This window comes from Somniosus microcephalus, chromosome 14 (genome assembly GCF_052327205.1).
Source record: "Somniosus microcephalus isolate GS21.2 chromosome 14, FLI_Smic_1.0, whole genome shotgun sequence".
In the NCBI taxonomy this organism is placed as follows: domain Eukaryota; kingdom Metazoa; phylum Chordata; class Chondrichthyes; order Squaliformes; family Somniosidae; genus Somniosus; species Somniosus microcephalus.
In genome coordinates, this window is record NC_141000.1 from 88,329,499 (window position 1) to 88,342,860 (window position 13,362).

The 13,362-nt window shown below is 50.7% G+C and overlaps 1 protein-coding gene across 1 annotated transcript in view; it reads left to right on the forward strand.

The window, feature by feature from the left end:
• The window catches only part of LOC147107671 (suppressor of tumorigenicity 14 protein homolog), an 83,064-nt gene that overhangs the window by 45,836 nt on the left and 23,866 nt on the right, over nucleotides 1–13,362 (forward strand). Inside the window, exon 8 of the mRNA XM_086006897.1 lies at nucleotides 11,916–12,049. Within this exon, the coding sequence (XP_085863023.1) occupies nucleotides 11,916–12,049 (134 nt within the window). The remainder of the gene's footprint in view (nucleotides 1–11,915; nucleotides 12,050–13,362) is intronic.

Genomic DNA, 13,362 nt, shown 5'->3' on the forward strand with positions numbered 1-13,362 from the left:
TCTAACCACCATTGTTTCATTTTAAGTCACTCACCATTGTTGCATTTCCTACTTCAGCAGATGAAGTAGGGACTTTCCTATGATGTTAATCTCTATGAACTTTCCATGACCCCCAGTTGGAGCTGATTCTCAATGAGTTACTTCTGTTCATGAAAACATTCCGACAGCTCATGGACCATGTGACACTGTAGACAGCTGGCTGGGGTGGCTCAGGGTCAAATCCCATCAGAAAGAATCATAGAAATTTACGGCATAGAAGGAGTGTGGTAAACCACTGTATTGTATATTGCCACCTCTGGGTGGCGCTGTGTATGGAGGCATGCCTCAGCTGACTCCACCCACCACTGTGTGGGTTTCGTTCAGACTTGTTCAGTCACTCACGAAGAAGCATGGTCTCTTCTTAGCTAATAAAAGCCTTATTCATCTCTTCTTTCGACTCATCATCTCTTCTTCGACTCATCACCTTTTATGAAGTAATTGATAAGCGTATCAATTTTATTAGCTAAAAGTTAAATGGCGACACCTGAGGAGCAACAACAGCAACGGATACAGCAGACATTGCTGAGAGCCCTCAGACCACCACGCCTGGACCTCGACCCTCAAGATGTGGGTGCATCAGCCAAGTTTGAACACTGGCTGAGCTGCTTTGAATCCTTCCTCGCAATCTCACAGGTTACAGAGGAGGATCACAAACTGAAAATTTTGACCGCCCAGGTGAGCCATCAAGTATATATGCTAATCCGGGACTCTAATACGTACGTGGCGGCCCTCGAGCTACTAAAAGGGCAATATACGCGCCCAGTGAACACAATTTACGCCCGACACCTCTTGGGATCCCGCAGGCAGCAACCGGGAGAATCGGTAGGGGCATTTGCACGGGCGCTACTGGCACTCTGCAGAGACTGCGATTGTAAAGCGGTAACGGCTGTGGAGCACGCGCAGGGACTCGCCTGTGATGCCTTCGTCAGGGGCCTCCAGTCAGACCACACCCGGCAGAGACTGCTAGAAAGCAAGGAACCCGACCTGAAGACGGCCATTGCCCTTGCGCTCTCGTTAGAGGAGGCCCACCGAAACCTCGAGGCATACCCCCGTAACGGCGCCGAGACATGGCAATCGAAACCGTGGGACACGGGACCGCCGCCCCCGGCACCAACCGCTGCAGCGACCCAACCGAGACAGCAGCCTCCGGTAAGAACTGCTTCGATGCCCAGTAACCAGGCCCAAAAATGCTATTTCTGTGGCCAGTTAAAACATCCCAGAGCGCACTGCCCAGCTAAGACAGCTACCTGCTCGGGCTGCGGGAAGAAAGGCCATTACGCTAACGCCTGCAAGGGGAAGCCAGCCAGCAGCGCAGCGTGCGGGCCGTGGGAGCAGCCATCTTATCCGCCATTTTGTGTACCCCCGGCCGCATGGCATCCGCCGCCATCGTATCCAACGCACTCAACCGCCATTTCGTCACCGGAACCGACCACCGTCTCGGCGGATGACTATAGTGACTCACTAAGCCACATACTGGCCTCCGTGACGCTGGATCAAGGCCACCCTCACCATCTATCCAGCTCCATGATGGATATCGCGGTAAACGGCCGCGCCACCAGTTGCCTGATCGACAGCGGGAGCACAGAGAGTTTCGTCCACCCCGACACGGTACGTAGCCACTCCCTCACGATTCTGCCAACGCACCATCGCATTTCTATGGCGTCCAAGTCCCAGTCAATGGACATCAGCGGCTACTGTGTGGTGACCCTGTCAGTAGGGGGCACTGAATATCAAAAATTTAAACTGCTAGTCCTGCCCCGTCTTTGCGCTGCCGTCCTGCTAGGGTTGGATTTTCAGTGCCACCTTAAGAGTGTCACACTAGCATACGGTGGACCCCTCCCCCCACTCACAGTCTGCAACCAACAACTTTTAAATCGCCCGCTGCAAACCACCTGCAGCCTTTCCACATTAAAAGTCCCCCCCCCTCCCCTGTTCGCTAACCTCACCCGCGACTGTAAACCCATCGCTACCAAAAGCAGGCGGTACAGTGCCGGGGACAGAGCTTTTATCAGCTCTGAGGTGGAGCGGCTCTTGAAGGAGGGCATTATCGAAGGTAGCACTAGCCCCTGGCGAGCCCAGGTTGTAGTCGTTAAAACCACTGCAAAACGCCGCATGGTAATCGACTACAGCCAAACCATAAACCGGTACACCCAGCTGGACGCGTACCCCCTCCCTCGCATATCTGATATGGTCAATCAGATTGCGCAATACAAAGTATTCTCCACCATCGACCTTAAGTCAGCGTACCACCAGCTGCCCATCCGCCATGAGGACCGCCAGTATACTGCCTTCGAGGCAAACGGCCGCCTCTACCACTTCCTTAGGGTCCCCTTCGGCGTCACCAACGGGGTTTCGGTCTTCCAAAGGGAGATGGACCGAATGGTTGACCAGAACGCGCTGCGGGCAACCTTCCCCTATTTGGATAACGTCACCATCTGCGGCCACGACCAGCAGGACCACGACGTTAATCTAGCAAATTTCCTCCGTACGGCCCAACGGCTGAACCTAACGTACAATAAGGAAAAATGTATGTTTCACACCAAGCGCCTGGCCATCCTCGGCTGCGTGGTGGAGAACGGAGTCATCGGGCCCGACCCCGACAGAATGCGCCCCCTAATGGAGCTACCCCTTCCCCACTGCCAAAAAGCACTGAAGAGATGCCTGGGGTTTTTCTCCTACTACGCCCAGTGGGTGCCCCTCTATGCAGACAAAGCCAGGCCCCTCATCAAAGCCACCTCCTTCCCCCTGACACCAGAGGCGTGTGCAGCCTTCACTCTTATCAAGAACGATATCGCGAAGGCCGCAATGCACGCGGTGGATGAGTCCATCCCCTTCCAAGTGGAGAGCGATGCCTCCGACTTCGCCCTAGCCGCGACCCTTAACCAGGCGGGCAGACCCGTGGCCTTTTTCTCAAGGACCCTCCAGGGCCCCGAGACGAGACACTCCTCCGTCGAAAAGGAGGCCCAGGCTATTGTAGAAGCGGTGCGTCACTGGAGGCATTACCTGGCCGGGAAACGATTTACCCTGCTCACTGACCAGCGTTCAGTAGCTTTTATGTTTAATAATAAGCAGAGGGGTAAAATCAAGAACGACAAGATCTTGAGGTGGAGAATCGAACTCTCCACCTACAATTATGATATCTTGTATCGGCCAGGGAAACTCAATGAGCCCCCAGATGCCCTATCACGTGGTACATGCGCCAACGCGCAGAGTGATAGGCTGCAGTCCCTCCACAATGACCTCTGCCACCCGGGGGTCACCAGGTTTTTCCATTTTATCAAATCCCGTAACCTGCCCTACTCCATCGAGGAGGTCAGGACCATGACCAAGAGCTGCCAAATCTGCGCCGAGTGCAAACCGCACTTCTATAGGCCGGACAGAGCAAGCCTGATCAAGGCCACCCGCCCCTTCGAACGCCTGAGCGTCGATTTTAAAGGGCCCCTCCCCTCCGCTGACCGCAATGTGTACTTCCTCAACATAGTTGATGAGTACTCCCGTTTCCCCTTTGCCATCCCTTGCCCAGACATGACCAGTACCACGGTCATCAAGTGTCTGAATGACATCTTCGCTCTGTTCGGGTTCCCCAGCTATATACATAGCGACAGGGGCTCATCGTTCATGAGCGACGAACTTCGGCAGTACCTGCTAACAAGAGGTATCGCCACGAGCAGGACCACCAGTTACAACCCCCGGGGGAACGGCCAGGTGGAAAGGGAGAACGCGACGGTTTGGAAGGCAGTCCTCTTAGCACTAAAATCTAAGGGCCTTCCGACCTCCCGCTGGCAGGAGGTCCTCCCTGCAGCGCTCCACTCCATTCGGTCACTGCTTTGTACTGCCACTAATGCGACCCCTCATGAGAAAATGTTCGTTTTCCCCCGGAAGTCTACATCGGGAACCTCGCTACCGGCATGGTTGACTTCTCCTGGGCCCGTCCTACTGCGGAGGCACGTGAGGACGCATAAAACGGACCCCCTGGTCGAGCGGGTGCACCTCCTACACGCCAACCCCCAGTATGCCTGGGTGACATACCCAGACGGGCGGGAGGACACAGTCTCCATACGAGATCTCGCACCCTCGGGTACCCCTGAATTACCACCGTTATCCCCCTTACCACCGTTATCCCCCTTACCACTGTTATCCCCCACCACCCCTCCCAACCCAACCCTTGCAGACGGCATGCCAAAGCCCCAGGAATCTTCGCCAACCACCCAGACACCAGACCCGACGTCGGATGCTGTAACACCACCGCCGCCACCACGACGATCAGGACGTCAGACAAGGCCTCCTGATAGACTTAACTTGTAGTACCCTTCACCCCGCCGGACTTCACATTAAACAAGGGGTGAATGTGGTAAACCACTGTATTGTATATTGCCACCTCTGGGTGGCGCTGTGTATGGAGGCATGCCTCAGCTGACTCCACCCACCACTGTGTGGGTTTCGTTCAGACTTGTTCAGTCACTCACGAAGAAGCATGGTCTCTTCTTAGCTAATAAAAGCCTTATTCATCTCTTCTTTCGACTCATCATCTCTTCTTCGACTCATCACCTTTTATGAAGTAATTGATAAGCGTATCAAGGAGGTCATTCAGCCCATTGTGTCCGTGCCGGCCGAAAAAGAGCTATCCAGCCTAATCCCACTTTCCAGCTCTTGGTCCGTAGCCTTGTAGGTTACGGCACTTCAAGTGCATATTTACTTTTTAAATGAGGGTTTCTGCCTCTACCACCCTTTCAGGCAGTGAGTTCCAGACCCCCACCACCCTCTGGGTGAAAAAAGTTCTCATCAAATCCCCTCTAATCCTTCCACCAATTACTTTAAATTTATTTCCCTGGTTATTGACTTCTTTGCTAAGGGAAATAGTTCCTTCCTCTTCACTCTATCTCAGCCCCTCATAATTTTATACACCTCAATTAAGTCTCCCCTCAGCCTCCTCTGTTCCAAAGAAAAAAATCCCAGACTATCCAATCTTTCCTCGTATCTAAAATTCTCCAGTCCTGGCAACATCCTCTTAAATCTCCTCTGTACCCCTTCTAGTGCAATCACATCTTTCTTTTTTTTCATTCGTTCATGGGATCTGGGCGTCACTGGCAAGGCCAGCATTTATTGCCCATCCCTAATTGCCCTTGAGAAGGTGGTGGTGAGCCACCTTCTTCAACCGCTGCAGTCCGTGTGGTGAAGGTAGTCCCACAGTGCCGTTAGGGAGGGAGTTCCAGGATTTTGACCCAGTGACGATGAAGGAACGGCGATATATTTCCAAGTCAGGTGTGTGACTTGGAGGAGAACTTGGAGGTGATGGTGTTCCCATGCACCTGCTGCCTGTGTCCTTCTAGGTGGTAGAGGTTACGGGTTTGGGGGGTGCTGCCGAAGGAGCCTTGGCGAGCTGCTGCAGTGCATCTTGTAGATGGTACACACTGCAGCCACGGTACGCCGGTGGTGGAGGGAGTGAATGTTTAAGCTGGTGGATGGGGTGCCAAGCTGATTTGTCCTGGATGGTATCGAGCTTCTTGAGTGTTGTTGGAGCTGCATTCATCCAGGCAAGTGGAGAGTATTCCATCACACTCCTTACTTGTGCCTTGTAGATGGTGGAAAGGCTTTGGGGAGTCAGGAGGTGAGACACTTGCCACAGAATACCTAGCCTCTGACCTGCTCTTGTTGCCACAGTATTTATGTGGCTGGTCCAGTTAAGTTTCTGGTCAATGGTGACCCCCAGGATGTTGATGGTGGGGGATTCGGCGATGGTAATGCCGTTGAATGTCAAGGGGCAGTGGTTAGACTCTCTCTTGTTGGAGATAGTCACTTGTGTGGCGCAAATGTTACCTGCCACTTATCAGCCCAAGTCTGACTGTCATCCAGGTCTTGTTGCATGCAGGCATGGACTGCTTCATTATCTACGGAGCTGCGAATGACACTGAACACTGTGCAGTCATCAGCGAACATCCCCATTTTTGACCTTATGATGGAGGGAAGGTCATTGATGAAGCAGCTGAAGATGGTTGGGCCTAGGACACTGCCCTGAGGAACTCCTGCAGCGATGTCCTGGGGCTGTGATGATTGACCACCAACCACCACAACCATCTTTGCTTGTACTCGGTATGACTCCAGCCAGTGGAGAGTTTTTCCCCCTGATTCCATTTGACTTCAGTTTTACTAGGGTCCTTGATGCCACACTTGGTCAAATGCTGCCTTGATGTCAAGGGCAGTCACTCTCACCTCACCTCTGGAATTCAGCTCCTTTGTCCATGTTTGGACCAAGGCTTTAACGTGGTCCTAGCGGAACCCAAACTGGGCATCAGTGAGCAGGTTATTAGTGAGTAAGTGCCGCTTTATAGCTGATGATTGAGAGTAGGTTGATGAGGCGGTAATTGGCCAGGTTGGATTTGTCTTGCTTTTTGTGGACAGGACATACCTGGGCAGTTTTCCACATTGTCGCATAGATGCCAGTGTTGCAGCTGTACTGGAACAGCTTGGCTAGAGGCGCGGCTAGTTCTGGAGAACAAGGGGAAGAAATTCGGTATCGTCCCATTTGGGGTGCAATTATCGGCCGGGCGCAAAGATTAGCGCCTGGCGCTAATTATCGCCTCTGACTGCAAACTTGGCTTTTATCGCCCCTGGAGGTGATTGGAGCGCTAAATCAGGCGCTTCACATCTGTCTTAAGGCGCAAAGGCCAAGGAGCGAGGCGCTAACTCAGCGCTGGCGAAGCTCATGTGATGTCAGTCAGCAATGGAACACAGACACACTGGCACCGACTAATTCTTAAAGGGGAGTTCTGATGAATGGTCATCGACCTGAAACGTTAACTCTGTTTCTCACTTCACAGATGCTGCTTGACCTGCTGAGTTTTTCCAGCATTTTCTGTTTTTATCTTAAAGGGGAGGGTTTATCTTGGTCTCCATCCACATCCTGTTCATTGCAGCCTTGCGTCTCGGCCTAGAGAGACCTGTACATCAAATCTGCTAGAATGAACAATGGAGAGACCCAGGGAAAGAGCTCAGAGTGCAGCCCCCACAGTCTCTTCTAAATAGATACAAGGAAGGGCAAATCAAAATGAACCTGCAAAGTGCTGCTCAGTATGCAAAACTCCTTCACGCAGTGTAGAATCTTTCCAGAAGTCTCTCTCTCTCTCAGAATGCATGGTGCAAAAATGTCACCAACAAAAAAAGGCAGGAAGTGGTCGCCTTTAAATAGCGCTCCCCCAGTCCCTCCCCGACTGCAAAACGCTCCCCTCAACCTGTCGTTGCTAGCGGCAGGCGTTAAGGCAGGGGGCGCCACTGAATTTCCAGTCCCGGGCGCTACCGGGGCGTTGCGCAGTCCACGAACGTCACAATCTGCCGGCGCAGGAGATCGTGGCGGTAGTGTTTAGCGCCGCCGCAAAATGTCCAGTCAATTTCGCGAGAGGCGCAGATATCGCCGCGCCCAGGCGCTAGTTGGTTTGCGCCCCACTTAGTGCCCTCTTAAGGTGCTAACGGGTGGCGCTACCAACTGAATTTTTCCCCCCAAGTCTTCAGCACGACAGTTGGGATATTGTCGGGGCCTTTGCTGTATCCAGTGCGCTCAGCCATTTCCCGATAACGTGGAGTGAATCGAATTGGCTGAAGATTGGCTTCTGTGATGGTGGGGACCTCAGGAGGAGGCCGATATGGATCATCCACTCGGCACTTCTGGCTGAAGATGGTTGCAAACACTTCAGCCTTGTCTTTTGCACTCACGTGCTGGGCTCCACCATCATTGAGGATAGAGATATTCATGGAGCCTCCTCCTCCCGTTAGTTGTTTAATAGTTCACCACCATTCACGACTGGATGTGGCAGGACTTCAGAGATTTGATCTGATCCGTTGATTGTGGGATCACTTAGCTCTGTCTATAGCATGCTGCTTCCACTTTTTAGCATGTATGTAGTCCTGTGTTGCAGCTTCCCCAGGTTGGCACCTCATTTTTAGGAACACCTGGTGCTGCTCCTGGCATGCTCTTCTACACTCCTTATTGAACCAGGGTTGGTCACCTGGCTTGATGGTAATGGTAGAGTGAGGGATATGCCAAGCCATGAGGTTTCAGATTGTGGTGGAATACAATTCTGCTGTTGCTGATGGCACACAGCGCCTCATGGATGCCCAGTTTTGAGCTGCTAGATCTGTTCTGAATCTATCCAATTTAGCACAGTGGTAGTGCCACACAACACGATGGAGGGTGTCCTCAGTCTCAAGACGAGACTTCATCTCCACAATGGCTGTGCGGTGGTCACTGCTACCAATGCTGTCATGGACAGATGCATCTTCGACAGGTAGGTTGGTGAGGATGAGGTCAAGTAGGCTTTTCCCTCGTGTTGGTTTTCTCACCACCTGCCGCAGGCCCAGACTGGCAGCTATGTCCTTCAGGACTCGGCCAGCTCAGTCAGTAGTGGTGCTACCGAGCCACTCTTGGTGATGGACATTGACGTCCCCCACCCAGAGTACATTCTGTGTCCTTGCTACTCTCAGCACTTGTTCCAAGTGGTGTTCAACATGGAGGAGTACTGATTCATCAGCTGAGGGAGGACGGTAGGTGGTAATCAGCAGGAGGTTTCCTTGCCCATGCTTGACCTGAAGCCATGAGACTTCATGGGGTCCAGAGTCAATGTTGAGGACTGCCAGGGCCACTCCTTCCCAACTGTATAGCACTGTGCCGCCACCCCTGGTGGGTCTGTCCTACCGGTGGGACAGGACATACCCAGGGATGGTGATGGAGGAGTTTGGGACATTGGCTGAAAGGTATGATTCTGTGAGTGTGACTATGTCAGGCTGTTGCTTGACTAGTCGGTGGGACAGCTCTCCCAATTGTGGCACAAGTCCCCAGTTGGTGAGGAGGACTTTGCAGGGTCGACTGGGCTGGGTGTGCCATTGTCGTGTCCGTAGCTGAGGTCGATGCCGGGTTGTCCGTCTGGTTTTATTCTTATTATTGTGTTTCATAGCGGTTTGTTACAACTGAGTGGCTTGCTAGGCCATTTCTGAGGGCAGTTGAGTCAACCACATTGCTGTGGGTCTGGAATCACATATAGGCCAGACCGGGTAAGGACGGCAGATTTCCTTCCCTAAAGGACATTAGTGAACCAGATGGGCTTTTTAACGACAATCCGATAGTTTCATGGTTACTATTACTGATACTAGCTTTTTATTCCAGATTTATTTAATGTGGTGACCAGAACTGTATGCAGTACTCTAGCTGTGGCCTAACTAGTGTTTTATACAGTTCTAGCATATCTTCTCTGCTCTTATATTCTATGCCTTGGCTAATAAAGGCAAGTCTCCCGTATGCCTTCTTAACCACCGTATCTACCTGTGCTATTACCTTCAGGGATCTGTGGACATGTACTCCAAGGTCCCTCTGTTCCTCTACACTTCTCAGTGTCCTAACATTTATTGTGTATTCCCTTGCCTTGTTAGCCCTCCCCAAATGCATTACCTCACACTTTTCTGGATTGAATTCCATTTGCCACTGTTCTGCCCACCTGACCAGTCCATTGATACCTTTCTGCAGGCTACAGCTTTATTCCTCACTATCAACCACACGGCCAATTTTTATATCAGCTGCAAACCTTTTAATCATACCCCCTATATTGAAGTCTAAATCATTGATATATACCACAAAAAGCAAGGGACCTAGTATAGAGCCCTGCGGAACCCCACTGGAAACAGTCTTCCAGTCACAAAGACACCTGTCGACCATTACCCTTTGCTTCCTGCCACTGAGTCAATTTTGGATCCAAATCCTCTGCTGCTTCAGCAAATAAACTGACCTGCTGAGTTGGTGACATGGTTTTAAGCAATGCAGTGACTGACTGCTTGATTTCTGCCCATATTTAATGCTTTGTGAGGGAAAGGGGTTGGCTGTGGCTTTTTTGTACAATCCTGGTTGGGGGGGTGTGGGGATGATTGGGCACCCTTTACACTCAGTTGAGAAGAAGTGAGGTTGGGTTCGGTCCTGATTTCCTCTCCGTGGAGGGGAGTGCTGGTTTCATCTCAGTGAGGTGTGGGTCTGGAGATTCTATGATTTCTGCTGCCTTGGCGGAGGGGTTGCACCAGATGTTTGTGCTGCTGCTTTGCAGGTCACATATCATTCTTCTGGGATTTTCAAAGCTTTTCTCATGCTGCAGTGCAAAGGTCACCCTTTTCTTTATTCGTTCCTGGAATGTGGGCGTCGCTGACAAGGCCAGCACTTATTGCCCATCCTTAATTGCCCTTGAGCCACAAACTCCGTTCCCTAGCCACTGACTCCATCCCACTCCCTAACATCTGTCTGAGGCTGAACCATACTATTCGCAACCTTGGTGTCATATTTGACCCTGAAATTTGCTTTTGATCACATATCCGCGGCATAACAAAGACCGCCTATTTCCACCTCTGTAATATCACCCGTCTCCGCCCTTGCCTCAGCTCATCCACTGCTGAAACTCTCATCCATGCTTTTGTTACCTCTAGACTTGACTATTCCAACGCACTCCTGGCTGGCCTCCCACATTCCACCCTATGTAAACTTGAGGTCATCCAAAACTCGGCTGCCCATGTCCTAATTCGCACCAAGTCCCGTTCGCCCATCACCCCTGTGCTCGCTGACCTACATTGGCTCCCGGTTAAGCAGCGCCTCGATTTCAAAATTCTCCTCCTGTTTTCAAATCCCTCCATGGCCTTGCCCCTCCCTATCGCTGTAATCTCCTTCAGCCCCACAACCCCCCGAGATATCTGCGCTCCTCTAATTCTGCCCTCTTGAGCATCCCTGATTATAATTGCTCAACCATTGGTGGCCGTGCCTTCTGTTGCCTAGGTCTTAAGCTCTGGAATTCACTGCCTAAATCACTCCGCCTCGCTACCTCTCTTTCCTCCTTTAAGACGCTCCTTAAAACCTACCTCTTTGACCAAGCTTTTAGTCACCTGTCCTAATTTATCCTTATGTGGCTCGGTGTCAAATTTTTTGTCTTAAAATGCTCCTGTGCAGCGCCTTGGGATGTTTTACTACGTTAAAGGCGCTATATAAATACAAGTTGTTGTTGTTGGTGAGAGAAGATGGTGGTGAGCCACCTTCTTGAACCGGTGCAGTCCGTGTGGTGAAGGTAAACACAGCAGGTAAGTCTATTAGCTGAAGCAGCAGAGGATTTGATGCTGATCCACCTGCCGGCTGTTTCATTTTGTTTGGCAGGGGCTGTCTGCAATTCTTGCTTACTGGAGGCGGTGGGAGGGTGGGGGTTGGCGAGGGGAGAGGGGTTTGGATCCTTGCTCAGTATGGTGGATGGGAGGTGCTGCATCTTACTCAGCTTTGGGGGAGGGCAGTCTGTGAATCTTACTGGGGGGCAGTGTTTCTTTCAATGGGGTGAAAATCAGGCCGGTTTTACAACAGGCGACCGATCCCCTCTGCCAAATTATTGGCCAAGCAGTAAAGGTAAAAATGACCCCCGCTGTTTTTAATACAGATTAGAAATTTGTGTTTGAATTAGGGTGCACAAGGTATGACATCTTCCAATATGAAACTGTCAATCCCCATGAAATACTGGAGTATAACTTCACTATTGGACGACATGCCATTTTAGTCCTGGTAACAGTATTGTATTGGACCCCAAAAGGCCCACGCTGATTATTAAAAAACACCCTACATTTCACCATAAAATAAGAATCATACCGGATGGCATTTCCAACTGTTTCTCAAGTAAGATGAACGTGCCCCATAATACATTGCATCACGGATTTTCAACTTCAGAATTTCCTCTGACCTACTCCCACACCATCACCATGCAAACTCCAGAAGTTTTAAAAAGTTATTTTTATTTTGTTTTCTGAGTGTACAAATTACTGTAGAAAAAAATTAATACTTCGAAAAGCAAAATGTTAACATACAACATTTCTGCTTACAGGTTCAGTCAAATTGGTCTATCCATTACGAGTGAGATCATTGTTTCTGGGAACATGCTGTTAGTGACCTTTAACCCGAGAGGAGGGTGTAATCTTTCACAATATTCAATTACATTTCTTCAGGTACCAATGACAGGTAAGGAAAGTTAAAAGGTTCTTTTCTTTCTGTAGAAAATGCATTTCTTTAGGTTTCCCATCATTGGTTTTGCACTTTGCTGATGCTATTTAAATGCACCCTGGACCTTTTAAACCTCAGAGGTTTGACTGCAGGCAACTATAACTGAGGATTGTGGACAAAGGCAGAAAGGCAGGCACAGGAGAAGCAGCAAGAGACCCCGTTTTTCTTATGCTGCATTGGAGGTATTGGTGAAAGTCGGCAGGAGGAGGGACATCTTCTATCCACCAGGCGACAGGAAGATATCCAGGCAAGCTATCCGACATGAGTGGGCAGAGGTGGCAAAGCGGGTCAGTGCCAGAAGTATCGCCTCCCACCACCACCCCCCCTCCCCCCAGGACATGGCTGCAATCCAGGAATAAGTTCAATGGACTCACAAGGATAGCCAAGGTAAGCCTCCTAATTCATATCTCTCATTACTCTCTGCTAAACCTTGCATTACCAGTTGCCCCAGCATTCACAACCCTTCCCTCCCTGATTACCAACACACTCCTGCAATCACTGCAGCACACCTCACTCCACCATCTCATGCTCCTACTGCAGCACTCTGCACTTGCTACTCTCCTCACTATTACTTCCTTCATCTTCTCACACCTCTGCCATCTTTCACATATCAGCAATACTATTCTACCCTGATATGCACGTCCTCAAAACTTCTCAAATCCTCAAAACTTCTCACTATTCTTAGTTAAGCTAGCGCACAATAAGAGGAAGCAGTTAGTCACAAGAGGAGGGCTTCATTCATGTGCTGACCCCACTTGAAGGGAATGAAGAACGTGGGCATGGGGTGTGTCAGGGGCGTGTCATCTGCAGAAGCTGGAGGACAAATCCTGCTGAGTTTAAACCGTCTTCCCTTCTCCCTTAAATCTCACTCTTACACGCTACGCATGACAGATTGCTGCTGCTGTCAGAAGCCACTCATCTGTCCTGCTAACCCATGCCATTAAATGCTAACCCTTGACCCTTTCTTCCATTTCCGATACAGAAGCTCCACACAGCCCTCAGGGAGCAGAAGAACAGGGCAGCACCGCAGAAGAGGAAGCATCACTTGACCTTACACTTGCAGACACCAGCTCAAAGACTGACATCCTACACAGTTCAGAGGGCAGCCTAGAGGGGTTTGCACATGGAGCTGCACTCAGCACAAATGCACCGGAGCAAGGGCAGGGAAATAAGGACAGCCCAGGAAGCAGCTTGCATTCTAGCCCTGCTCCACAGGGTACAGATGAGGAGATCATAGGCCCACCATACATAAGAAGGTTGATGGCAATACA